Raw genomic sequence first — 26,370 nt, 5'->3', positions numbered from 1 at the left:
CTTGGGTAGCCACAAGCAAGCATTCTGGTGGATTCTGGGCCCCCAGCCCTACCCTACCTAACTCAAAACAGTTGGGGTTCTAAATATTGCTGCTTTCATAGTATATTGGTAAGTGAGGATTGATGAAACCAAGAAAACGGCCTGAATCCTCAGGCGTCTGTGCTAGGGAGGGACACATGAAGCCACACGTACATGATCTAGAGGAGAGCATCTGAGGTAAAATCTCTCACAACGTTTCTAAACAGTAATGAGCCTGAACCAGGGTCAGCAACACTGAGCCAGATCTGGCCTGTGCCTGTTTTTATACAGCCTGCAATCTAAGAATGATTGTTACATTTTCTAATGGTGGGGGGAAAATTGAAAGAGAAGTAGTATCTTGTGACACATGAAAAGTATATGAAAGTCACATCTCAGTTTCCATAAATAAAGTTTTATTGGAACACAGTAACACTCATTTGTTTACTAGCTTCTATGGCTGAGTAACTGACTGACACCCGGGTATTGTTGCAAAGCTGAAATATTTATTAATGCTATCTGGCCTTTAAAAAAAAAAAGTTCGACAATCCCTGGGCTGGATAATCAGAACAGCCTATAAATCTGACCATGTGATCAGACAACTGACAAAGAAATCTCATGGGAACAAGTGCAAAGTGATACGCTTTGGAATAAAAATATCCAAACTATAAAATGAAGACAGGGCTACAAGCTTTGAGGTCACAACTCAGGACTAAACACAACTGAGAGGACTAAAGGCAGCTAGAGTAGTATTAAGTGAATTTCCTGGCCTACATTACAACAATCAGTACACAATGGATGGGGCTGGTTATTGGCAGACTTCACCTGATGGGGGCCTGGGGAAAAATTTCCAGGAAGACTAGACATAAATTTACATATAGATATAAATGCCAACAGTCTGCTTTAATCTAGGGAAAACATAGTGAAAGACTGTAAGAATTTGTAATGTGTATGCAGGACTATTGGGGGATGGCATATCATCTAGACTTTCTCTCATTCTCTAGAGCTCCAGAGCCTGGTTTAATGACTGGCATATTACAGACACTCAAATATGTGTTGAAGAAAAGAAGGAAAGAAGGAAGAGAGAAAGGGAGGGGGAGAGAGAGAAGAAAGAGAAAAAAAGAGGAGGAAGGGATTGGGGGAGATTGGGCAGAATCCCAGGGGTGGGGGTTAAACATAAGCCTTGAAGGCTAAACAGAAGCTAGCCAGATACAGAGGGTGAGGAAGAGCACCCCAGCAGGAAAACAGGGGTACAACTGGAAGCAATGTCTTTTAAAGCTCCCATCGTCTTTGCTCTAGCTCTTAGGTAACCTGGCTTCTCTTATCACTGGTCTGTGAAGGGGGCATCTAGGGGAACAGGAAAGGTATATCCCCAGGGTAATTAAGATATCAACCACCACAGTAACTTACTCAGATTCTTGAGCAGTTGTTTGGCATGCATTGCTTTTCACAGCCTGATCCGCAGGCGCAGTTTTCACACCTGCAAAGCTGCAGAACTGAGCCGAACAGTGATGGCTCTAACAGGGCCCTAGTGCCATGGGGCCCCTGCCTGGGTGTGGCTGGCCTCCCTGTTGCACATTTCTGACCTCTTCCATCACAATGTAACAGGAGTCATGTCCAGAGTTCTCTGAGAACACACAGTCCAGTGTGCTGCAGGGCACAAAAGGAACAAGGTATCTTTCCCAGGTAAGATTCTCTCCCCACTTAGCAGACTCAGCCAGTATCAGGGTTCCAGAATCTATTCTCAGGGCCAGGTAAATTCTTCCCAGTAAACTGAAAGTCCCCTGTCCTGAGAACCCTCCCTTAGCCCTAAGCAAACCAGGTTGGTCACCTGCCAGACTGGTTCCTCATTTACAATAGGCCTCTTATCCTACTGTTCCCTAGGGCTCACCTGGCCTGCTCCAGAGTTTCTACAGCCTCACGCCCAACACTCAGAATATTCAGAACTGTTCCTTCTGGGTGAGAGGTAGGGACAGCATACCCTGAGTGGGTCATTGAGGACAGGATTAAGATCAGAGAAGACCTGGAGACTAATGTCTGTATGTATCTGTGCATACAATGAGGATTAAACAGTTCCTGGAATCAGGCAATTTTTTCAGCATTTATATTGTTTGGAGATAAGATAGAACTACCAAAGGGAAGGCTGCCTGAAACCCAATTTGTAAGTGAACAGAATGTAAATTGTTAAAATATAACAAAGAAGAGAGTAAAACTTTGTTGGTCAGTATAAAATAGCTGTAATAATTACAGTAATTTCTATTTAATTACCATGTGGCATGGCGATTATGAGACATTATTGTATCATGTGAGTTATGCACCAAGATCTTTGTGATTAGGGTAGTAAATTTTGCTCAGTCGTGTGTGCTTCTGCAGTCAGATTAAAACCACTAAAGGAAATTTAGATTTGGCTTAGTCTTGGGTTTTTCGCTTCAGGGAACACAGGCAGTTGAATAGCAGATTAACTTGTTACATTTGTTTCTAGGGAGACCAACATAAAGATACTTTTTAAAAAAAAAAAGAATTAATGCCATCTTTATTTATAAAGGAATTCTGGGGAAAGTTCAAAGCACTTTGCAGATTTAAATCTAATTAATCCTCACAATAACTCCTCCAGGGAATTTACACAATGGCCTTCATTGTTTAAAGTCACCAGTTGTTAAAGGCCACAAAAGAGTCACTTTGCAGTTGCTTCCTTGTCCTGGCTTAATTCATGAACGTTTGAAATAGATCTAGTAAAAATATAAACTGTTAGTGTATTAATAATCACCAATTATTATGAGACACATTGATCTCATCACTAAAAATGTCTTAGAAATGACCTTACACACCAGCTTAAAGAAATAGAAATGTTTATATTAGAGGGGAATTTAAAGTTATGGATGGACTCTATGATTAAAATATTTTCATATATTAATCCATGAAAATTTACAGGGCTCCTCCCACAGCATGATACCAGGTGCTACAAATGCAGTGTAGGATAGAAATAATGTAATTATTAGTGATGTGTGGTGGTCATCTAGAGGAGCTCTAAATGAGTCAGAATGTGTCATTAATAAACCACGGACTGGGGTTTAGGAATCCTAAAATGACACAGATAAGTGGTGGATTCTTGACAACCAGCATTTGCCCGTACCTTTACTTTGTAGTTTAGTTCAGGTAAGTTGGTAAGGGAATCCTTCCACATACAAAATTTCATTTGATTCTTACAGTGTCCCTATGAGGACAAATACTATTTCCCACTTTTTAAAGACAAGAAAATGAGTTCAGCAATATTACGCTGCTAGGGGTCAAAGAGAATAAATGACAAAATTAGAAGCTGAACCAGGTTCTCTGAGTTCTCACGTATGCTCTTGTCTATGACGAAGCACTCCCAAAGGCAGCCTTTACCCTCAACTTCATTTAAGCCCCTCCAGCCCAGCCACCATCTCCAGATTCCAGGGCTAATATGTTTACTCCCTAAACCCCCATCCCGTCTAGGGCCTCCTATTCCCTCTAATTTCATCCAGGCATGGTTAGAGAAACCCATAGGAACATTTACTTTAAAAACTAAGAGAAAACAAAAACAAAGGTATGGCAATAATGAACTTGATTAAGTGTAGGTTTTGGCTTACAGGTTGGTTTCCCTGATAGGGTAGGTGGGCTCTTGGGCCAGGGACCTGTCCTTTATCTCCTCTCTGTCCAAAAAGGGGCCTTTTCCCAACCTTGGGCAAGTCTCTTATCTATTTTGTGTCCTTCTCTTTCTCTTCCTTGGAGGAATGGTTACATTGAAACTGTTAACAGAGTAACCAACAGAAGGAAGAAACTATTATACTCACTGTAGCTGTGTATCACATCACTAACCCTTGTTCATAGACATCCAACTGCTTTCAGCCCCTCCTGAAAAGTATAACAGGACACATCCAAAACATCCTATGGGAACCTACTACAGCCACATACTCCAATAGAGAAAGGTATTCTCAGGATGGGGAATATGTAGCATTTGAACCTGTCAACTGAGTAGTACCTTTTCCCGTATTTTGATTTTCTTTTTTTATTTTTTTTTTGAGACAGAGTCTCACTCTGTTGCCCAGGCTAGAGTGCCGTGGTGCCAGCCTTGCTCACAGCAACCTCAAACTCCTGGGCTCAAGCGATCCTCTTGCCTCAGCCTCCCGGGTAGCTAGGACTATAAGGCAGGTGCCACTGTGGCCAGCTAATTTTTTTCCACTTTTTTTTTAGTTGTTTGGCTAATTTCTTTCTATTTAAGTAGAGACGGGGTCTCACTCTTGCTCAGGCTGGTCTTGAACTCCTGAGCTCAAGTAATCCTCCCACCTCAGCCTCCCAGAGTGCTAGGATTACAGGCGTGAGCCACCATGCCCAGCCCCCAGATTTCAATTTTAAAAAACTTTTTCACTTTTTTTGTGCTCATTTCCAAGGGGGATTTTACAGGACGATGCCAGTCTCTCAAGGTGCTGAGCAAATCCTTGATATATGAAATGGGGATCTCTGCTAACATGCTTCAAGGAGTCTAGACGCTTTTCTGCAGATCATTCCATTTTTGTGAAGAAAGAAACTGAGGGGGACAGCATAATAATTAAGGGATCTGAAACAAAACTGGTCTGAATTGTGTTCCTGCTCTGTTTGCTAGCTGCATGACCCTGATCAAGATAATTAACCTCCCTGAGACCTTGTGTTCATCTACAAAAAAATAATAGCTGGCCCTGATTGAGCACTTACTATGTGCTAGGAACTATGTGTGCTAAGTTTTGTATGTTTTACATGTATTACCTTATTTAATTCTTACCATGGCCCTTGTGAAGTGGGTACTATTATCATCCCCATTATACAGATAAGAAAACTGAAGCACAAAGAGGTTACATAGTTTTCCAGAGACCATATATGACTATAAACAGTAAATCCAGGACTCAAACACAAGCAGTCTGGCTCTAAAATCCTTGCTTTTAATCACTACCATCTTCATGGCGATGCTGTAAGGATTACATGAGCTCAGGTCCCCTGCATAGTGCCTGGCACAAACAAGCCTTAAGTAAATGTTAGCTATCATATTATTTTAGATTTGTCATTTTTTCAAGAGACATCTGGAGATAGATACTATGACATAGGATATTTTGTGTCTATTCCTTTTAACTACACCAAGGTATGTTATCTTGCAACTGATCTGACAGGTTTCTGCCTAAACAATCTATATATTATGGGTTTACCTGGTTGAAAGATGGGCTAAATGATTGGCAACTTTTTCCATCTGCTATGTAAAAAAAGTTCAAACTTTTTCAGACTGGAAAGAATGACGAAGTCTCCTATAAAAGAATGGTATACTGAGCAATAACTAGCAGAACTGCAGGTACTACCAAGATTATAAGTGGGCCCTGTTTCAAAAGTTCATTTGTCTATTGTTATAAACTCTGAATACACAGAAACAAGGTTACAAATGATGGTTACATTCCAAGTCTATTCACAGAAGTCTACTCAGCCCATTATGAAGCTCAACAATATAAATCATGCCACTAGTCCAAGGGCAGGACTAGCAACAAGAGCCAAGAATGTGATAAAAGAATAAGAAAAGTATCTTTCCTGGTACAGAAAAAAGTTTATATTTGGCATATTAGTTATCTATTGCTGTATAATAAATTACCCCAAAACTTACATCTTAAAACAATACACCTTTATTATCTCATGCCGTCTCCATGGGTCATCTGAGAGTGGCTTAGCTAAGTGGCTCTGGCTCAGGATCTCTCATCTGAAGGCTTAGCTGGGGCTGGAGGGTCCACTTCCAATATGGTTCACTCATGTGGCTGTTGGCAGGAGGCCTCAGTTCCTCATCACATGGGCCTTTCCGTGGGGCTGCATTAGCTCCTCCCAGCACAAGTGTAAGAATAAGGAGGCAGCTGCAATGCCTTTTATGACCTAGTCTTATAAGTCACAGTTACTTTGGCCATGTTCTATTCATTATAGGCCATGTACTTGTCACTAAGCACATCCCACACTCAACAGGAAGGGAATTAAGCTCTACCTCTTGATGGGTAGAAGATCACAGAATTTGTGGATATATCTTAAAGTCACCATATAGAGTTATTGTTGTCCTCCCATCACTTTCTCCAGGTATCCAGGGAGACAAAATAATAAAAACAAACTTGGATACAGGACTGCAGCCCTCCCTAACAATGCTGGCTGTAAGTACCCAAAACAATCCATGCTCTTGCCTTAACTTTTCTTAAAAACATCTGTCTCTTTTCCTTACATAGAATCTTATTTTGAAGAATTTATACTAAAGAGAGAATGATCACATTCCTGAAATATGTGCTTTAGTCACTTGTATCTCTCATTAGAATTTCAGACTGTATACCAAAGTCAAATTAAAAACAACAAAAAACAATCTACTCCCAAATTGGGTGAATTAAGATTTTGGGGGTTAGGAAAGCAACCCTGAGTAAGCTATTTCCCATCAGCTGATTATGACCACGGTGCCCTGGTTATTGAATATTCTGGGCAATAGTTTTCCCTTCCTGGTCTAAGAACCATGGAATCTGTGATCCAAGTTTCTTAACTTGATTCCCATGGCTGCAGCTCTGTAGGAATGTGATGGGCATACAAATATGAGGGACTGTCCTGGAGTCCAAAAGCAGTTGATTTCTTGCATTTGATATATATAAGATTCTAAAGTGCCACCTGAATTTTCAGAGGAAAATGATGTTTTCATAGTGACTTTTTCTTGTATTTTTGTAACTATAAATCTGGTAATACATGTAGACTGTTATAAAAATACAACATTCATAAACACTGGATAAACAGGAGTTTGCATTACAATTCAACTCCCACTAGAAGCTAGGGGCTTGTCCTATAAGGTAAGCTCTCCTGACATTGTTGTTGTTTCTCTCCTTTTCAACCTTATTTGACTATTAACTCAATTTGAGAATATGATGAAAGCTAAAAGGTTTATGTCAGAAAATAGACACACCCACAAAATTTTGCACTTAATACACCTATTCAGGATACCTGCAATAAGAATCTCTAAGACTGGCAGGGGCAAGACTTATGGCTATTTCATTTTGCCATTAAAATTTAGGTTTAAATGAGGAGCTACTACTCAGAACTTAATTCTTTTTAATGTTTCTGGGTTTTTATTGTTGTTGTTGTTGTTAAACAGAACCAAAGGCCAAACAGGTACCTCTGCAGGCAAACCTTATTTTATTACAGTTTGTTTTATTGCACTTCTCAGATGTACTGCATTTTTTTTACAAATTGAAGGTTTATGGCAACCCTGCATCATGCAAGTCTTTCATAAGCCATTTTACCAACAGCATGTGCTCTCTTTGTGTCTCTGTCACATTTTGGTAATTCTCTCAATATTTTCATTATTATTATATGTTACGGTGATCTCTGATCAGTGATTATTGCTATTACTATTGTAATTGTTTTAGGGCACCAAAAACCATGCCCATGTAAGATAGCAAACTTAACTGATAAATGTTGTGTGTATTCTGACTGTTCCACTGGCTCTTATTGCCATGTCCCCAACAATATTGAAATTAGGACAATTTAGACCAATTAATTACCCTACCGTGGCCTCTAAGTGTTTAAGTGAAAGGAAGAGTCAAACATCTCTCACTATAAATCAAAAACTAGAAATAATTAACTTTAAGAATCCATGACATAAGCTAAGATAGACTGAAAGCTAGTCCTCTTATGCCCAAGAGCCAAGTTGTGAATTCAAAGGAAAATTCTTGAAGGAAATTAAAAGTGCTACTCCAGTGAACATACAAATGATATAAAAGCAACACAACCTTATTGCTGATATGGAGAAAGTTTGAGTGGTCTGGATAAAAGATTGAATCAGCCACAATATTCCCTTAAGCCAAAGCCTAATCCAAAAGGTCCTAAGTCTCTTCAATTCTATAAAGGCTAAGAGAGGTGAGGAAAAGGAACAAGAAAAGTTGGACGATAGCAGAAGTTAGTTCATGAGGTTTAAGGAAAGAAGCTGTCTCTATAACATAAAAGTGCAAGGTGAAGCAGCAAATGCTGATGGAGAAGCTGCAGCAAGTTATCCAGAAAATGTAGCTAAGACCATTGAGGTAGGTGGCTACACTAAACAAAAGACTTTCAACATCTATGAAACACATTTATATTGGAAGTGCATGCCATAGAGAGAAGCCAATGCCTGGCTTCAAAGCTTCAAAGGACAGGTGACGCTCTTGTTATAGGCTAATGCACCTGGTGGCTTTAAGTTGAAGCCAGTGCTCATTTATCACTCTGAAAATCCTAGGGCCCTTAAGAATTACACTAAATCTATTCTGGCTGTGCTCTATAAATGGACCAACAAAGCCTGGATGACAGCACACCTGTTTACAGCATGGTTTACTGAATATTTGAAGCCCTGTGTTGAGATCTACAGCTCAGAAGAAAAGATTGCTTTCAAAATATTACTACTCATTGACAATGCGCCTGGTCACCCAAGAGTTCTGATGGAGATGTATAAGGAGTTCAATGTTGTTTTCATGCTTGCTAACACCATATCCATTCTGCATGCCATGGTTCAAGGAGTAATTTCAACTTTCCAGTCTTAATATTTAAGAAATATTTTTGATAAAGCTATGGCTGCCATAGATAGTGATTCCTCTAATGGATCTGAGCAAAGTCAATTTAAAACCTTCTGGAAAGGATTCACCATTTTAGATACCATTGAGAATATTTGTTCATATTGTCATGGGCTCTAAAAATTTTTTTTTTTTAAATCCATGATATATGGGAGGAGATCAAAATATCAACATTAACAGGAGTTTGGAAGAAGTGGATTCCAATCCTAATGGTTAACTTTGAGGGGTTCAAGACTCTAGTGGAGGAAGTAACTGCAAATGGAGTAGAAATAGCAAGAGAACTAGAAGTGGAACCTGACAATGTGCCTGAATTGCTGCAATCTCATGATAAAATTTGGATGGGGGAGCATGGGGGGATGGTGGCTCATGCCTGTAATCCCAGCACTTTGGGAGGCCAAGGCAGGAGGATCACTTGAACCCAGAAGTTCAAGACTATCCTGAGCAATATACCAAGACCCCTGTCTCTACAAAAATAATAAAAATCAGCAGTACATACTGGTGTGTGCCTCTAGTCCCAGCTACTGGGAAGCTGAGGTGGGAGGATTGCTTGACCCCAGGAGTTCCAGGCTCCAATGAACTATGATCACACCACTGCATTCCAACCTGGGCAACAGGGCAAGACTTCAAAAAAAAAAAAAAAAAAACTTGAACAGATGAGGAGTTGCTTCATATGGATAAGCAAAGAAAGTGGTTTCTTGATAGGGAATCTACTCCTGGTGAAAATGCTGTGAACATCATTGAAATGACAACACAGGACTTAGAATATTACATAAACTTGGCAGCAGGGTTTGAGAGAATTGACTCCAATTTTGAAAGAAGTTCTACTGTGGGTAAAATACTATCAAACAGCACTGAGTGCTACAGAGAAATCTTTCACAAAAAGAAGAGTCAATGGATGAAGCAAACTTCATGTCGTCTTTTTAAAAATTGCCACAGCCATCCAAACCTTCACCAACCACCACCCTGATCAGTCAGCAGCCATCAACATCATCAACACCAAGGCAAGACCCTCCACTAACAAAAAGATTACCACTTGCTGAAGTCTCGGACGATTGTTAGCATTTTTTTTTTAGCAATAAAGTATTTTAAAAGTAAGGTATGTACTTTTTAAAGACATAATGATATTGCACACTTAATAGACTATAGTGTAGTGTAAACATAACTTTTATTTGCACTGGGAAAGAAACAATTCATGTGACCTAACTTTTATCATACTATTCTGGTCTGGAACCAAACTCCCACCCAAGTTTATCTCTGAGGTATGCCTGCACTGGATTTTTTGTGCTTGGGTTTAGTCCATATTGTAAATACTTGGGAGGCTAAAGGAATGTGGCAGTGAGCACACAGATGACAATACATATTTGCTGGAAAAAACGGTAGGACACAGAACTGCTGACGACCATAGTCTTGCCCTCTTCAGTTGACCTGACTGTGCAGCAAATTTTGCCGGCCTGCCAGGGAAGCAGCAACTCCAGGAGAGAAAAGCTGTCTGGCATCCCGCCAGCCAAGAAAGTGTCAGGTTTGTTTTCTACTGAGCACCCTCAACCAAGATCCCCACCCGAAATTCCGGAGACCCACCTTCTGTGGGGGGAACTCCCGGCAGCAACGCCCAACCCCGGCCGTGACCCTTCGAATCCACCCGCTGAGCCCGCGGACCCGCATCCGGGCTCAGTGCGCTCAGACCTCCTAGCGTGGGGAGGTGGAAGGACGCCGGGTCGGCGTCTGGCCCTTGAGGGCCCCCGCCCCCGGCGGAGGCGTCGGGCGCGGCCCCCGAGCCGGGCTGGGGGCGGGGACACGCCGCGCGCCCCCGCCCCGCCCCGCCCCCCGCGGGCGCCCCGGCCCTGCGCGGCGGGCTTGCGTGTCCTCGCGCCGACCCCTCCCTCGCGCGCCTCGCCCGGCGCACGCGCGCGGCCTCGCGCAGGGCGAGGAGAGGCGGTGGCCGCGGGCGCCCGGCCCCAACCTGTCAGACCGGGGAGCGGGCCTCCAGCGGCGGGCGCAGCAGGCGCGAGTTCGGCCCTGCGGCCTGTGGGAGCTGGTCCGGCCGAGCCGGCCGAGGGCTGGGAGATGAGCGGCGGCCCAGCTGCAGCGCCCCAGGTAGATGCGCCGCCCCCTCGCGGAGCTGAGCCTGGGGGCTGGCCCTGCGTTCCGCCGCCGGGGGCTTCGGAACTTGTGGGCAGTAGTGTTGGGGCGCCTTTAATTTATAACGTGTTTCGCTTTCCACAGGATGGGGAGGGGCGCGCGGCACTGCCCTCGGACACTGGCGCTCCCGTGAAGTAGGAGCCGCCGGCCGTCCGCCCGCGCGAGCCGTTCCGCGCCGCGGCCGCTCAGCCTCTGCCATGGCCGGGTCTGGCGCGTGGAAGCGCCTCAAATCTCTGCTGAGGAAGGATGATGCGCCACTGTTCTTAAATGACACCAGCGCCTTTGACTTCTCGGATGAGGTCGGGGATGAGGGGCTTTCTCGGTTCAACAAACTTCGGGTTGTGGTGGCCGACGATGGTTCTGAAACCCTGGAAAGGCCTATTAACGGGGCGCACCCGGCCCTGCAGGCCGACGATGATTCCTTACTGGACCAGGACTTACCTTTGACCAACAGTCAGCTGAGTTTGAAGGTGGATTCCTGTGACAACTGCAGCAAACAGAGAGAGTTGCTGAAGCAGAGAAAGGTGAAAACCAGGTTGACCATTGCTGCCGTTCTTTACTTGATTTTCATGATTGGAGAGCTTGTAGGTGAGTTGTGTTGCCAACTCACTTTCTATTTGCCTTTCATCAAGCGTCTTTGTCAAGCTGTAGTTACACCTGATTTGGGGTTAAACTTTCTCTTTAGGAAGTTTGTATTTATCAAGATACTGATCTCATGATATGAAAATGCCACAGGGTTCCAAAGTACAGAGCAACCTAAGTACAACATAAACTTTCCGAGATAACTTTGACTTTGTCTTCTAGTTCTTTAGACACTATCAAGTTAAAGTTAGGTTTTATCTTCATTGTATATTGTATAGCTTCCTCTTTTTAAGATAAATGCCAGGTTAATTTTTGCAGCGTTTAAAATAGTAAATGATTCTAAAATGACTTTGAATCACAGAATTTTACGGTGTGAAGGGATCTTACTGAACACCTGCTCCACCTTCTCTTTTACATATAAGGATTCTGAGGGCCCAGAGAGGCTAAAGTTGTGAGGCCCAGTCACTAGATTTTTTTTTTCTCTGCATTTGATTTAAGTGGTCTGTTTATACCGTTTCCTTTTGTATTTATCGCCAAGAGATTTGTAAAACTAAATACTACCAACTAACATAAATTTTTTTCAGTATAAGGAGGATCTGAAATGAACCAATGGATTTCCCCAGCATTCTATGAACTTGGTTTTCTTTTTCATGTTCTAATTATACAAATAATAGATTCTGACTGTAAGATACAGTCCATTCTTCATTTAGAGATTATTTTCATAGTCACATGTTACTGTCTCAGTGGCAGTTTACAAAGTGACATTAAAGCAGGGAGATGATTCTTTCATGTTGTTTCTTAATGATGAACCATGATGAAAACAGAGGTGGCAATCCAGAATTAAGATGCTTGGCTAGACGTTGTATGTAGGAAAATTATGTTTCCTACTCATTTCATACCATTGCTCCACAGTGCTCACTTCAGCCATGCTTGACTTCTCTTTCTTCCTACAACTCATAAAGATCTTTTTGGCCTTAAGGCCTTCAAACTGGCTGATCACTCTACCTCAGTGGCTTTTAAACTTTTTTGACCTCACTATAGTAAGAAATACACTTAACATTGTGACTCAAGTAGGCATGCATGCATACATATTTATATATGTACAACACACGTGAACATGCGTATAAATATATGCATAACTGAAACAAAAGTCTTATTTCATGTGATATATTCTAATATTTTTTCACCTGTGGTTCCAACCCACTTTAATATCTGTCTTTTTCCACTGAAATAGGCTGAATTCCCAGCACCTAGAAAAGTGACTGACACAAAGTAGAGACTCAGTAAATTTTTTTGAATTAATTAAATTTTATTCTGTTAGATAATTATAAATGCTTAAGCTGTAAAGAAATTAAAAGACAGGAGTGAAGCTGTGGCCAGATAAGGCACCGTGGTTTTAGCAGACTAAGATTCAGTGACTTGCCCAAATTAACACAACTAGAATATTGAGTATTCAGGCTTGGTGATTTTTGAAGTTAATATTTAATATTTGAAGTTAAAGTAACAGTAATCACAATTTTCCACCTTAAAATTCATCTAGAGTTTATTTTACCTAAGTAAAAAATCATTACAATATAATTGTCCTGACTTCCCATTTCTGGGAATGAGAACTTCCCACTTGCCAATCTCATATTTGGCAAATGTTGTTTTATGAAAGCCACAATATAAGTATTTCCTTTCAAATACTGACTTTATTTTCAAACATGAAAATATTGTGTTAAATAATACTTATATGGTAGTAGTATTTAAGATAGGCGTTAACAATATTATTTAGCCTTGGAGAGAGTAAGAGCTAGTCTTTAAAAAGTCTTAACATGGGTTTCCTGACTGGCAAGAAGACCCAGTCTGGAGGCAGCTAACTGATTTTCTTTCTCCCTCCCCCACTGCAAGCCAGCAAGGATCCTCTTTGGTTGAATTTCCTCCTTCAGGCAACCACCTAGAAAATCATTGACTTTATACTATTTATTGCTATGTCACAAGTGAAAAGGAAAAATTTTGTAATAAATGTTTTGTAAATAAAGGTACATTTAGCTACAATTTCCCATTTTGCCTCTGTATGGCAACTTTTGGGACACCCTGTATTATAATCCCTATTACCTAGAGCATTTAAGAAGATAGACGTTAAACACACAAGTACATTTAAAATTCACGTTGTCTTAAGTGTTATGGAGAAAAAGAACAAGGTACTGTAACCTATAGTAACCAGTGAGACATAGTTTAGGCATGAACCAGGTACATTTAAGCCAAAAAAAAGAATAGTAGTAGTTATCCAAGCAAAGGGAGTGAAGGAGTGTTCCAAGCGAAGAGAACGGCATGTACAAAGGTCCCAAAGCTTTCAGTTCTTGAAAAGGAATAGAATAAAAGGCCAATTTGGCTGGAATGTAGTAAATATGGGGGAAAGAGGCAGGAGGACCTGATCAGGCAGGTCCTGATAGGCTACATTAAATGAGTATAGTTTTTATTCTAAGTGCAATGGGAAGCCAGTCAGGGGTTTTAAGCAGGAGGATGACATGATGGAGTGTACCTTTTTGAAAGATTATTCTGGCTGTTATGTGGAGATTAGATGAGAGGATACTATTTTGGCTGCAAGTAAACTGATGCAGGGGTCCAGACAAGAAACAATTATGACTTGGAATAGAATGGGTGGAGAAAAATGCACTTATTAAAAAACTGAAGGTACATTGACAAAATTGGTTGATGGTTTGGATGTGAAGGTTAAGGAGAGAGCAGTGTCAGGAATGATTCTGAAGTTTGTCACCTAAGCAACTGAATGTATAGAACTGAGTCTCTGAAGCAGCAGGAGAATGCAGAACAGGATTTGGACATGGGCTTGTTTTAGACATGTTACTTTTTGTATGTATGTGAAATATCCAAGTGAAGATATGGGGGGGCTGTTAAACATAAGTCTGTAATTCAAATACAGATGAAGGTGGAGAGATATGGTATGTAATGCCACAGGAATGGGTAAAATTACCTAGAAAGCCTAAGTCCCAAGGAACTACAACTTTAGAAGTCAAGCAGAGACAAACAGATGTTCTAAAATCCAAGAAAGAAAGTATTTCAAAGTGGAAATAAATAGATTGAAACTGCTGAGAAGTGTAATTAGATGAGAACTAAATATCCTCAGGATTTGGTAACACAGAGTTATCAATTAGTTTAACAATTGCATTCTTATTGGGAATGAAAATGCTAAGCGAATATAGACTTCCAGGTAAAATAAAGATGGCAAATTGAACTTTAGCATCTAATTTTGCTTTCTCTGAAGCCTGTCTTAAACTGCAATGAAGGGATTTAAAAAAAAAAAAAAAGATATAAATCCACACACATGGGGAAAAATGGAGAGGAGAAAATAGCAACAAAAATTTTGGAAACTGGAAAGGAAAAAGATAAAACAGTAACTAACTTAATAGACCAAAAAAGCCAGCTCCTAAGCCAGCATTGGGGAAGCTGAGAACCAGCTCAGTTTTCACTAGCGCAGTGGTTCTCAAGCTTTGCTGTGCATCAGAATCACCTAGAGAATTTGTTAAAACACAAGATCCCAGGGGCTGCTGATACTGCTGATCGAAGGTCCACAATAGAGAACTGCTGCACTAGAGAATCCCAAGTGGGCCCAGAATTGGTACTAGGTACCTCTGGTAGTGTGGGTAAAGAAGGCTAAAATAAGGAAAGCTAGTTAAAACCTGTTTAAAAACCAGCCAGATATAATTGTTTATCAAGTATCCATGAAGCAAGAACAGGCTGCTTTAAAAAAAATTCAGGGAAAAGACAGGAACTTTTGAACAATAAAATCATGTTAATAGAATATCTGTTAACTCCATAAAAAAGTTAGAAGATGAATTAAGGTACTCTCTCACAAAGTAGAGCAAAAAACCAGAGATGGACAATGGACAGAAAAGGCAAAAAAATTAAAATAAATTTAGAATTACCAGTCTAAACTCCAAATAATAGGAGTCTGAGGAATAAGAGAAAGCAAAAGGGAAGAAATCATCAATAGTTAACAGTTTAAGAAATTTCACCATAACTGAAGTTTATACATTTCCAGATTGAAAGAGTCAACAAAAGCCCAGCAAATTGGGTGACAGGAGATCCACAAAAAGGTACATCATTGTGAAATTTCAGAACAATGGGAACACATTGTTATCTACTACCTCAGATAACTGCAGTGTCAAATAGTTGCCTTTGATAGTTTTTGACAAGCATGGGAAGGAAAGTGGGAGCTGTTGACACAGGGCAAGTTCCAAGTGTCAGGTCAAATAAAAACAGCTTTGCAGGTAGGTATTTCAGGGAATCCCCAGACAGGTCAAATAATGGCAGTTCTCTGGGAATGGGACTTTGAAGGAGCTCCTAACCCATTTTGCCTCTTCCAGTGACTGCCAAAGTGAGGTTTTGTGGCCTGTTGGTTTTCAAGCTGCCATAACACTGGGAAATGGCAAATGGGCATAGGACAAGTTAAAACACCACAAAGCTGCCGGGCGCGGTGGCTCACGCCTGTAATCCTAGCACTGTGGGAGGCCGAGGCGGGCGGATTGCTCGAGGTTAGGAGTTCGAAACCAGCCTGAGCCTGAGCGAGACCCCGTCTCTACTATAAATAGAAAGAAATTAATTGGCCAACTAATATATATAGAAAAAACTAGTTGGGCATGGTGGTGCATGCCTGTAGTCCCAGCTACTTGGGAGGCTGAGGCAGCAGGATTGTTTGAGCCCAGGATTATGAGGTTGCTGTGAGCTAGGCTGACACCACGGCACTCACTCTAGCCTGGGCAACAAAGCGAGACTGTGTCTCAAAAAAAAAAAAAAAAAAAAAACACCACAAAGCTAGCTGTTTTTACTGAAAATCAGCCATTTTTCTTAAATGAATTCTATGTGTATAAGACTTTATTTCATTTCCAAAGTTCTGAAAAAGCTGATTTTGACAATTTTTGTCCATGTCCTCATTGCCTTTCAGAAGGAGATGATTTTCAGAGTTCCATACTCTGTTTTTGCTGACATTACCAACATGTGGCTTTTAAAATTTAGGTTTATTAAAATTTAATTAATTCCTTAGTTCCACTAGCCATTTTTAAAATGCTCAAAAGCCACATGTGATTAGTGGCTACTCCATTGGACAGCATAGACATAGAACATTTCTATCTCAGAAAGTTCTGGACAGTGTGGCTTTAAAGAATTATCCTCATTTTATAGCTGAGTAAGGCTCAAAACTGTTAAGGAATTCACTCAGTCACTCTGAGTTTCCAAAGCTCCATATTGTTTACCACTGACCTGTATTTTCTCTCAGTGCTTTCCAGCTTTTTAATGTCAGGGAATACATAGAAAATGATATTTATATAGATAGAGCACATTGAGGATAATGTATGTGACTACAAGATTCAGCCCCAGGTCTCCTGCTACTCTTGGCTCTGCACACCCAGGCCAGGAATGAGGGTCACCAACAAACAGCTCAGCACACTACCTGATCATGAAGTTCTATACATTATAACAGTGATTCTCAGCATGGTTCCAAGGCCTGAAGTATCACCATCACCTGAGAACATGTTAGGAATGTAAATTCTCAGGCCCCATCCCATGCCTACTGAATCCCAAATTCTTGGAGTAGATAGTGAAGCAGATTTGTATTTTAACAATCCCTCCAGGTGATTGATACACATAAAAATTGACTAAGCTTATTCAATGAATGGTGCTAGGAAGGTTGGTTATCCATAATGGGACAATACAGACACACACACATACAATCTATTACATTTATAATGCCTGAAAAATCAATACCAAAAAAATTGCATCCTAAATACCACCTTTTGTTCCTCTATTCAGAGATACTGCTATCTATATCCAAGTGTATCAGTTAATTTTTATATTTTATGTTGAATTAATATACATTTTGTGATTTCTTCATTTTAATTTTATGTTCAGGCTGGGCACAGTGGCTCACACCTGTAATCCCAGCACTTTGGGAAGCTAAAATGGGAGGATCACTTGAGGCCAGGAGTTTGAGACCAGCCAGGGCAACATAGCAAGAGCCCATCTCTACAAAAAATAAAAAAATTAGCCAGGTATGGTGACACATACCTGTAGTCTCAGCTACTTAGGAGGTGGAAGCAGGAGGATTGCCTGAGCCCAGGAGTTTGAAGTTACAGTGAGCTATGATTGTGCCACTGCATTCCAGCCTGGGCAACAACAACAAAAAATTATGTTCAAACTCTCCCCAGCAAATGAACACCTACCTTTTCTTCAGCTTTGTTGTAATATTTAGATATTATGGTTATTATTAATAATTCACTGTCTGATAGTAGAATTAGTAGGTTTAACAAAAGTTGCAGTGCTAAAACACAAAATTTCTCTTTATATGACCCTAGGTGTCTTTAACTTTTTAAGGCCATTGACTCCTTGGAGAATCTGTTAATAGAAATTGACATTCTCACCAGAAAAATATACATATATATAATATTTTGCATATAATTTCAGAACACTTTGACTTAATTGTAATATGATAAAGATTTAGTTAGCAGTTCATATTTTGTAGGATGTTACATATTTCTGGTTTGATTGCTTATTTTTTCTTTAATTATTCCTTCTTCCCTCCCTCTCTTACTCTAAGGTGGATACATTGCAAATAGCCTAGCAATCATGACAGATGCACTTCATATGTTAACTGACCTAAGCGCCATCATACTTACCCTGCTTGCTTTGTGGCTGTCATCAAAATCACCAACCAAAAGATTCACCTTTGGATTTCATCGGTTAGGTAGGTAATTGGGGTTTCTTTTGGTTTGTAATGTTTTATAACCACAATATAGTAAAACCACGATGACCTATAACCCTGATTAACTGAAATCTTACCAGAGATATCTTGTTTGAACAAAGCAAATGAAAATAAGGCCAGCCATAGTGGCTCAATCCTGTAATCCCAGCACTTTTGGAGGCCGAGGAGGGAGAATCACTTGAGGCTAGGAGTTGAAGACTAAGGTGGGCAACATAGTGAGACCCTGTCTCTACTATAAAATTTTTTTAAAAAAGGAAATGAGATTTATTCAAAAAAAGTTTATACATAAAATTATATGATGATCATTAATCTTCACGTTTCTCCCTATGTCCTGAAGATGTCGTCAGAAAAAGTTTACTTTCATTTTATTGAACTAAGCAAAACCACATGGGTTTTGCTTGTTAGTGAGCATTAGCTTCTCCCTTTGACTTGAGGTATTTCGATCAAAGCTACCATAGCCTAGATTTTAAGGATTACTATAATTTGATTTTAAGCATATACTGTGTGACTGACCTTCATTGAAACCATTATATCAACATAATTCTGCAAATGCATACATTTTTATTTGCCTATTTTGAACGAATATTAATGTTTAATTAAAAGGGTTAAAGTCATTGTTACCTACACAGTTCTGCTTCTTACTGTGTTATTTTTAAATTTTTTACCTATTTCAAAAATATGTATAAAATAATTACCTAAACTGTCCAGGCATGGTGTCTCACACCTGGAATCCTAGAGCTCTGGGAGGCCGAGGATCGGGAGGATCCCTTGAGGCCAGGAGTTGGAGACCAGCCTGAGCAAGAGCAAGACCCCGCCTCTATCAAAAATCGAAAAAATTAGCTGGATGTGGTAGCACACTCCTGTAGTCCTAGCTACTCAGGAGACTGAGGCAGGAGGATCACTTGAGCCCCAGGAGTTTGAAGTTACAGTGAGCTATGATGACACCACTGCGCTCTAGCTGGGGTGGCAGAGCAAAACTGTCTCAAAAAAAAAAAAAAATTACCTAAACTATTATATGAAGTGCCATATGACCACATGTCTTTTGCATAGAATCCAAAAGTTGACATCTAAATAGCTTCAGCAAAACTAGTCTCAAAGAACCAGAGTTAACATCTGGTAGTTTTATTTTACAATATTCTTGGCTAATATATCAAGCTCAACCAGTTCCTTCTTTTCTTTGTTGCTTTTTAGCCTTACCTTAACTCAGCATCTAGGTCTCCTTATTTAGTCATTGGGTCTTCTAGTGCAAAACTTGAACGTTGTACCAAAATGGTGGTATTCCAAGTAGCTATCCAGGTCATCAGGTTAGGAAATTGTCTGGCATCACCACCCCTCAGCGCTCTCAGCTACTGTGCAAGAGAGCTAAAACCCTAAGTGAGGTTTTTCTGTTGTTAAGCTACTTCATAATGCATTTGAATGTGTTCCTAACAGAAACTCTACTGCTTTTCAACATATTATTTTGTCATTTGTTTACTGGTTGCCCGGGGATTTTTAAACAACTTCAAAATTATTTTTAAACCTTAATTTTTTTGTGATTTTAAACACCTGCAGTTTCAAGATCTAAAACTTAATATATCATCATGGAATGGGGATTTTTAACTTATGACACTGTCTGAGAGAGTGCATTCATTTAGTTCTATGGTTCTTAACCTCTTTTGGCTTATAAGCCTTTTGGAACTCTGATGAAAACAGTTGAACTCTCCCCCAAAAACATGCAATAACAGAAGATAGAAGGTGTTAACACATATAAGTTAAGAACCCATAATCATGAAAATTCTCTTAAATCTATTAAATATTAAAAGTACTTAGTTTTGTTCTACATAGTCACCTTGTTTCTTCCTAAATAACAAGCACTATGTAAAGATTAGAGAAAATAAAGCTGCCTCGTGCTATTGTGTCTCTTGAAGTTTCTATATAAAGTCACATCTTTCACTCTCCTCAAAAGTACTAAGTTCCAAGACGGTGGACTAGATCAGATCAGCATTTGATTCTTGTCTCTTTGAGAGTTCATTAAAATAAAAACATAGAAGTACCAAAACAACAAAGAGAAGCAAATGATTGGGTCACCAATAAACCAGAAATTTCTGCAAGTTGGAAAGTAGATAGGAGTACATTGAAGGAGAAAACAAGCCAAGAAGCTACAGCCTGGGCCCTAGAATATACTCTGAGCTGTAACTGGAATAGCCCAACAGATCTCCGAAGAAGGCTCAGGGACAGAAAGGAGCAGAAATTAGAATTGGGGCTAACAAAGAATATTAATTGAATGACTCTAAGTAGGAAGCTGCTCCCAGTAATTTCACTCTGCCCCTACCTCCCTTCTCACCTCCAGCTCCACTCAGGCAACCTGCATTTTCCCCAATGTATAACACCAAATAGTTCTTCTAGAAAGAAATTGAATGAAATGTTTGGAGAAAGCTGAGAATTCTAATGTGCCTGTTGATGCTCCAGAATAAGTTTTATTCCTACTAGCATTCAGGGTTCTGCAGCCTTACAGCCAGGTTTCCCACCCACTCACCCTAAAGTGATACACTTGTCCTACTCTGCCCTGCCCTAGAACCCTTAATAATAACCACTTTGATTCATTTCTGGACTATCCTTCCATCACTTCCTTTTTGCAAAGGGCAGCTTTCCTATCCTTTCACCCTAAATGTGAATGGGCAACCAAGAACCTTCTAGCATATGAGAAATACCAGCAGTATAAGAGAAAATGACCAAAATTAAACTAACAGAAAAATTAAGCTTAGAGGAAAAAGAGGTAACTTAACAGAAGGAAAGTTTTAAAATTATTAATATACTTAGGATGATAAAACAGTAAAATGTTTTTTAAAAGAAACATACAAGAAGAAGCTCTTTGAAATTAAAATATTACTGCTGAAACTTTTTAAAAATTCCATTTTCAGGCCGGGCATGGTGTCTCATTTTGGGAGGCCAGAAGTTCAAGATCAGCCTGAGAAAGACCCCATCTCTATTAAAAATAAAGAAAATTAGCCAGGCATCATGGTTTACACCTGTAGTCCTAGCTAATCGAAAGGCTGAGGTAGGAGGATCACTTGAGCCCAGGAATTTGAGGTTGCTGTGAGCTATGCTGGCATCACTGCACTCTAGCCCAGACAAGGGAGTGAGGATCTGTCTCAAGAAAAAAAAAATTCTGTTTTTAATAGAAGGACTAAAGAATATAGTCAGGAAAATCTCCCAGTATATAAAACAAAAAGATGTGATATAAACAGAAGGAAAAAGTTTATAACTGTAAAAGAATAATCTTGGAGGTCAAAGCCCTACAGCTAAGAACCTCAGGAAATAGAACTTAAAAAAAAATAAAAGAGAGTGACTACTTAGTATGGGATTTCTTTTGAAGGTGGTGAGCACATTCTGGAATTAGATAGTGATTATGGTTGTACAGCCTTGTGTGAGTACTAAAAACCATTGAATTGTACACTTTAAAATGGTTAAAGTGGTGAAATTTATATTGCATGAATTTTATCTTAATTTTTACAAGTCTTCTAAAAAAATAAAAGGGAGAGAATTGTTAAAGATATAGATTGATGAGTATTTCCAGAGCTAAGGAGGTACTCAAGCTTCACACTAAAAGAGCCTTTTGGGATCTTCTTTTTTCCTTTTTATATTCCAAAATCTTATGAGGATATATCTAAATATAGACCTTATTTGACTTATTTTATTCTTTGAAGTAATTGTGAAAATAGTGGAAGAAAAAACTTATGCTGACTTGGGCAAGATTCAAAAGACAACAGAGATAAATAGAATTTTGTAAATAAAGCTAAGCAGTTGGTATCCTTGAGTTCCACAGAATACTGTTACTTCATGAGTAATCTCTTGAAGTTCTTTAGGGTGAGATATATTTACTTTGGACACATTTAAATAGTGTAGCACTTGTGGTCTCTAATTCCAAGACTTGGTGATTCAGGCCCTGAAGAACATTGCAAAAGGAATCTCCCTAAGAAATTTCTGGTTTGTCACTGTTGTTGTTGAATTTTGTTTTGTTTTGATGGCATGGGAGGTAGGACAGGGATGGAGTTTTTTCCTTGTTGGTTTGTTTTGTTTTTGTTTTAGAGACAGGGTTTCACTCTGTCACCCAGGCTCGAGGACAGTGGCATGATCCTAACTCACTGCAGCTTCAAACTCCTGGGCTCAAGTGATCCTCCCACCTCAGTCTCCCAAATAGCTGAATTACAGGCATGTGCCACTGTCCTGGCTAAGTGTGTGTGTGTGTGTGTGTGTGTGTGTGTGTGTGTGTGTGTGTGTGTGTGTGTGTGTGAAGGCAGAGTCTTGCTATGTTGCTGAGGTTGGTCCCAAACTCCTGGCCTCAAGCTGTCCTCCCTCTTAGCCTCTGGGGTTACAGGCATGAGCAACTGTGCCCAGCCTTGAATTTATTTTGTAAATGTGTAAAATAAAATATTGCAAAAGTCAAAAGTTATTTTTTAATTGAAAAGATTTACTCAGAGAAGTCTTGCTTTCATTCTGTCCCTCTACCCCATCCCCTCTTCCCACTCTATTAGTAAACCATTTAAATTAGTTTCTGGCCTATCCTTCCAGCATTTCTTTTGAAAATGTAAGCAAATACATACATGTATTAATATCCTGCTCATTGCCATCCTTTCTTATGCAAAAGACAGCATACTCTATATCCAACTCTAGACCTGGAGGCAGTTATTCTATATATACAGAGTTCTGCCTCTTAGAGATCACTTTATAACAGTATGTAGACACTTTTGATTTGAAAATTTCGGAGCTTAAAGAATGAGAATGACCACTTAACTATTGAGAGAAATAATATTCTCTTGTTCCTTTGGAATAAGAATTGAGCACAGGATGTTGCCTTGGGATTCTGCATGAGGAAGCAGAAAATTAGATTAAGATTTCTTGGAAATTTTTTCTACATTGAGGAACCAAATTGAAACACTCTATTTGATAATAAATATCAAGTCATGCTTAGTTATAATTGCCATTTTAGTTCTGTGTTGTGTGGATGCATTTTTCACTTTAAAAGATCATATTTTTGGCCGGGCGCGGTGGCTCACATCTATAATCCTAGCACTCTGGGAGACTGAGGCAGGCGGATTGCTCGAAGTCAGGAGTTCGAAACCAACCTGAGCAAGAGCGAGGCCCCGTCTCTACTATAAATAGAAAGAAATTAATTGGCTAAACTAATATATATAGAAAAAATTGCCAGGCATGGTGGTGCATGCCTGTAGTCCCAGCTACTCGGGACGCTGAGGCAGGAGGATTGTTTGAGCCCAGGAGTTTGAGGTTGCTGTGAGCTAGGCTGATTCCACGGCACTCACTCTAGCCTGGGCAACACAGTGAGACTCTGTCTCAAAAAAAAAAAAAAAAAAATCATATTCTTTGTAGGCATATGTTTTATATCTTCCTATGGACTGTTGACTTTTGTTTGGTGTTTACAAGTACCCATGAGAGAGGCAACAAAGAGAAGTAGTTAAGAGTATAAACCTTGAAATCAATGGCTTGGCTGAAGTCCTGGCTCTCTCACTTCCTACCAGTGTGGACCTTGGGCAAGTTCCCTAACATCGTTGTACTTCCATTTCCTACTGGTAAAACAATGCTACTAATAGTGCCTACCTCATAGAGTTATTAAGAATATTAAATGAGTTAATATTTGTAAAGTACTTAGAAAAGTCCCTAGCACTTCAAAAGCAGCCTTCATTTATTCTTCATGTAATCAGCTTCATTTATTCTTCTATGAAGAATTTTAAATAAATTCAAGGTTTAAATGTGGCTTTATTTACACATACAGAAATGCCACTATAAACTCTGTGGAATATCCAATCTTTAGAAATTTTGGTTAAATTTTGTCATAATATGGTAACAAATCACATTTACTGCATTTAGGTGCTAGAGATACAATGGAGTTTATACTCTTAATTAAAAGAACAAAAATGCTGTGAGCCTGGTGGAAGAAAGCAAAAGAGGTTCTTGCCAGCTTCTACTCTTGCCTTTGTTTCTTTTAGGTTCCAAAATATTTTTGATACTGATTTGTGTCTGTGAATAGTTTTGAAGTACCAATGAACATAGGTTCTCATCCAAGTAAGAATGATTAGAATGTTTATTTTAAAAGGTAGAAATAAAAGAAATTGAAGATGCTAGTCTACTTGATGGTAAAACAGTAATGTCATTACCTGCTGTTCACATTGTAGTTTTCTCTTCCCCATCAGTTCCTTGTGCACAGTTTAGACTGAATCTGGAATGTTTCTAGAGAATTAGTTTTATCGGATCAAGTGCTGTCTGTAGTGGACTTCCAGTTCCTCCACATGGTCTGGAGTGAAGAAGAAGGGTTAGTTGTTTCTTCTATAACCCAAAGATTAACTTTTATTGGATAAAATATTAAATGAGGAAATGAAAATTCAATTTCTGGTATTCTTTGGTCTAGTTAACCTAGGCTAAATAGTTTTACTATGCCTTTGCTTCTCCTGCAATAAGGAGTTTTTAATACTTAAAATCCTGTGCTTAATGTCAAATTACAACTGATAACATTTATCTAATTTGAACTCTCATCTAGCGTTCAGTAAAAGCATGTTACACATGTGAAGGTGAATAGAAACTGACATAGATAAATATATTTAATATGCAATGAAGAATTGTCTGTATAATGAAATCACTCTGATTTATTTATGAGTTTGGATTTGTATAAAGGAGGATTTGTGTCTGCAAATTATAGTCAGATATTAGTAGTATCATTCTCTAAATTTATCTCCCTTTCATGTTCTCATAACAATTTTTTACATGCTTAATAGCATTCATCATGTCTTTTATAGCTATTTTTATGAAACTGTATCTCCTTCTAAACCATGAGTTAAATAGGGACAGGAACAAGTAATATTAAACTCTGTGTCTGACACTAATTAGTGCTGTAGAAGAGATTATTAATCAAATTGTTGCATATTCAGGCTCAGTAAATAAGGACATGAAAGTTGTGGAACAGATAATTTAGAATAGTGCATGATCCTCAAATTATTTGTGTTGGGAGTACATGAAACCAATTTCCAAACTGGGAGTAGAGGTATTTTTGAAATTTGGAACTTGAAAACATTTATCTATAATGTTAATTAAATGTAAAACTGTGGTCATGTTCACAGAATAGACTATAAAAATTTATTTGATCCTCAGTATAGTTGGATGGTACAGACTGACTTAGGTCATTTTGGGTGTAAGAAGAAATTAGAAGGGAGCTACTTATCTTAGAGGCTGGTCCTATTTGTTTGTTTTGGTACTGACCACTTTTAAGACTTTGTGGTCAAATCAGATCTATATGATCTTTTGGAGAGTGAGTTAATCTCTCTAAGTAGGAGTTTCTTCTGTAATTAGGGATAATAATACCTCTGTTGCAGGATTGTGAAAAATAAATAAGGTATATAAAGTACCTACCATGGTACTGACACAGAATAAGTTTCCAATAAAAAGTAGTTCCAGTCTTCTACTTGTCTTTCTCTCTTCTACATCCCAGTATATCCTCTTCTGCAGATTTTTCATATCTCTCAAAATGCTCCATGCTCTAAAATGGCCTACCTTCTCTTCCTCACCTAATCAGAATTCTTAATTGTCCCAGTATAACTCTCTCTCTAGCTAGGTAATAGGAGAAAAGTAAGATGATCCTCTCTGATGATTGAATAACAGTTTTTAAAAATATACTTTTTAAATTTCAGAATATTATGGGGCTACAAACATTTTTTAACTCATAAGTCTTTGGTAACATTTTTGCAGTGTAACAAAGCTCATTTTAGCAAAAATAATTCAGTCAAGGTAAAGAAAGGTATTTTTAGATTTGCCAGACAAGCCCAAGTGGCTGTTCCAGGATTCAGTTTTTTGTAGCTGTTTTTCCTTCCCTTCATGTGAGCCCATAGATTGTGTAACATCATTCAAGTTGTTCTTTTTCTTTCATTATTACTTTACATGAGCTATAATAGCAGCTTTTCGTAGGAAGAGGGAAAGCGGGGTAGGAACCATATGTGAGTTAATTTTAGATGCCTGGATTTATTTGACCGTGAGTATGTAATTTTATTCTGGAAGCTAATAAAACTTAGAATTTAATGAAACCACACTGTAGGAGAAATCCCACATGTCCTCAGGAGGAATAGCATTATCGTCTAGAAAAGGGGGAAGTGAGAACATCCCCTTGCTTGCTTTCTGCCTCTATCCTTATGAAATTAATTGGCTTTGTTTATATGGCTTTTCTTCCAGATTTTGGGCTGAAGAGGTTGTACAGATTAAAGATAGTGATCATGTGAAAGGACTGTAGAAAGCAAAGTTGTTTGTATT

At 39.2% G+C, this 26,370-nt stretch overlaps 1 protein-coding gene and 1 long non-coding RNA gene across 4 annotated transcripts in view; one reads left to right on the top strand and one right to left on the bottom strand.

Moving 5' to 3' along the window:
- The window catches only part of LOC142871508 (uncharacterized), a 61,376-nt gene that overhangs the window by 4,895 nt on the left and 30,111 nt on the right, over positions 1-26,370 (bottom strand). The window contains exon 3 of the long non-coding RNA XR_012919772.1: positions 24,234-24,370. This is a non-coding gene — a long non-coding RNA (uncharacterized LOC142871508). The remainder of the gene's footprint in view (positions 1-24,233; positions 24,371-26,370) is intronic.
- Positions 1,650-26,370, top strand: part of SLC30A4 (solute carrier family 30 member 4) — a 39,615-nt gene continuing 14,894 nt past the window's right edge. Inside the window, exons 1-4 of one of the 3 annotated variants that reach the window (XM_076004323.1) lie at positions 1,658-1,701; positions 6,112-6,182; positions 10,827-11,330; positions 17,917-18,063. In XM_076004323.1, the coding sequence (XP_075860438.1) occupies positions 10,940-11,330; positions 17,917-18,063 (538 nt within the window). In that variant the 5' untranslated portion in view covers positions 1,658-1,701; positions 6,112-6,182; positions 10,827-10,939. Of the gene's footprint in view, positions 1,702-6,111; positions 6,183-10,471; positions 10,698-10,826; positions 11,331-17,916; positions 18,064-26,370 lie in introns of those variants that run through there. The other 2 variants (XM_076004324.1, XM_076004322.1) reach the window with 2 other exon arrangements.

The sequence above is a fragment of the Microcebus murinus genome, chromosome 6 (assembly GCF_040939455.1).
Source record: "Microcebus murinus isolate Inina chromosome 6, M.murinus_Inina_mat1.0, whole genome shotgun sequence".
NCBI classification, from domain to species: Eukaryota; Metazoa; Chordata; class Mammalia; order Primates; family Cheirogaleidae; genus Microcebus; species Microcebus murinus.
Note: the sequence above shows the minus strand (reverse complement) of the source record. Positions and strands in the feature narration are given on the sequence as shown.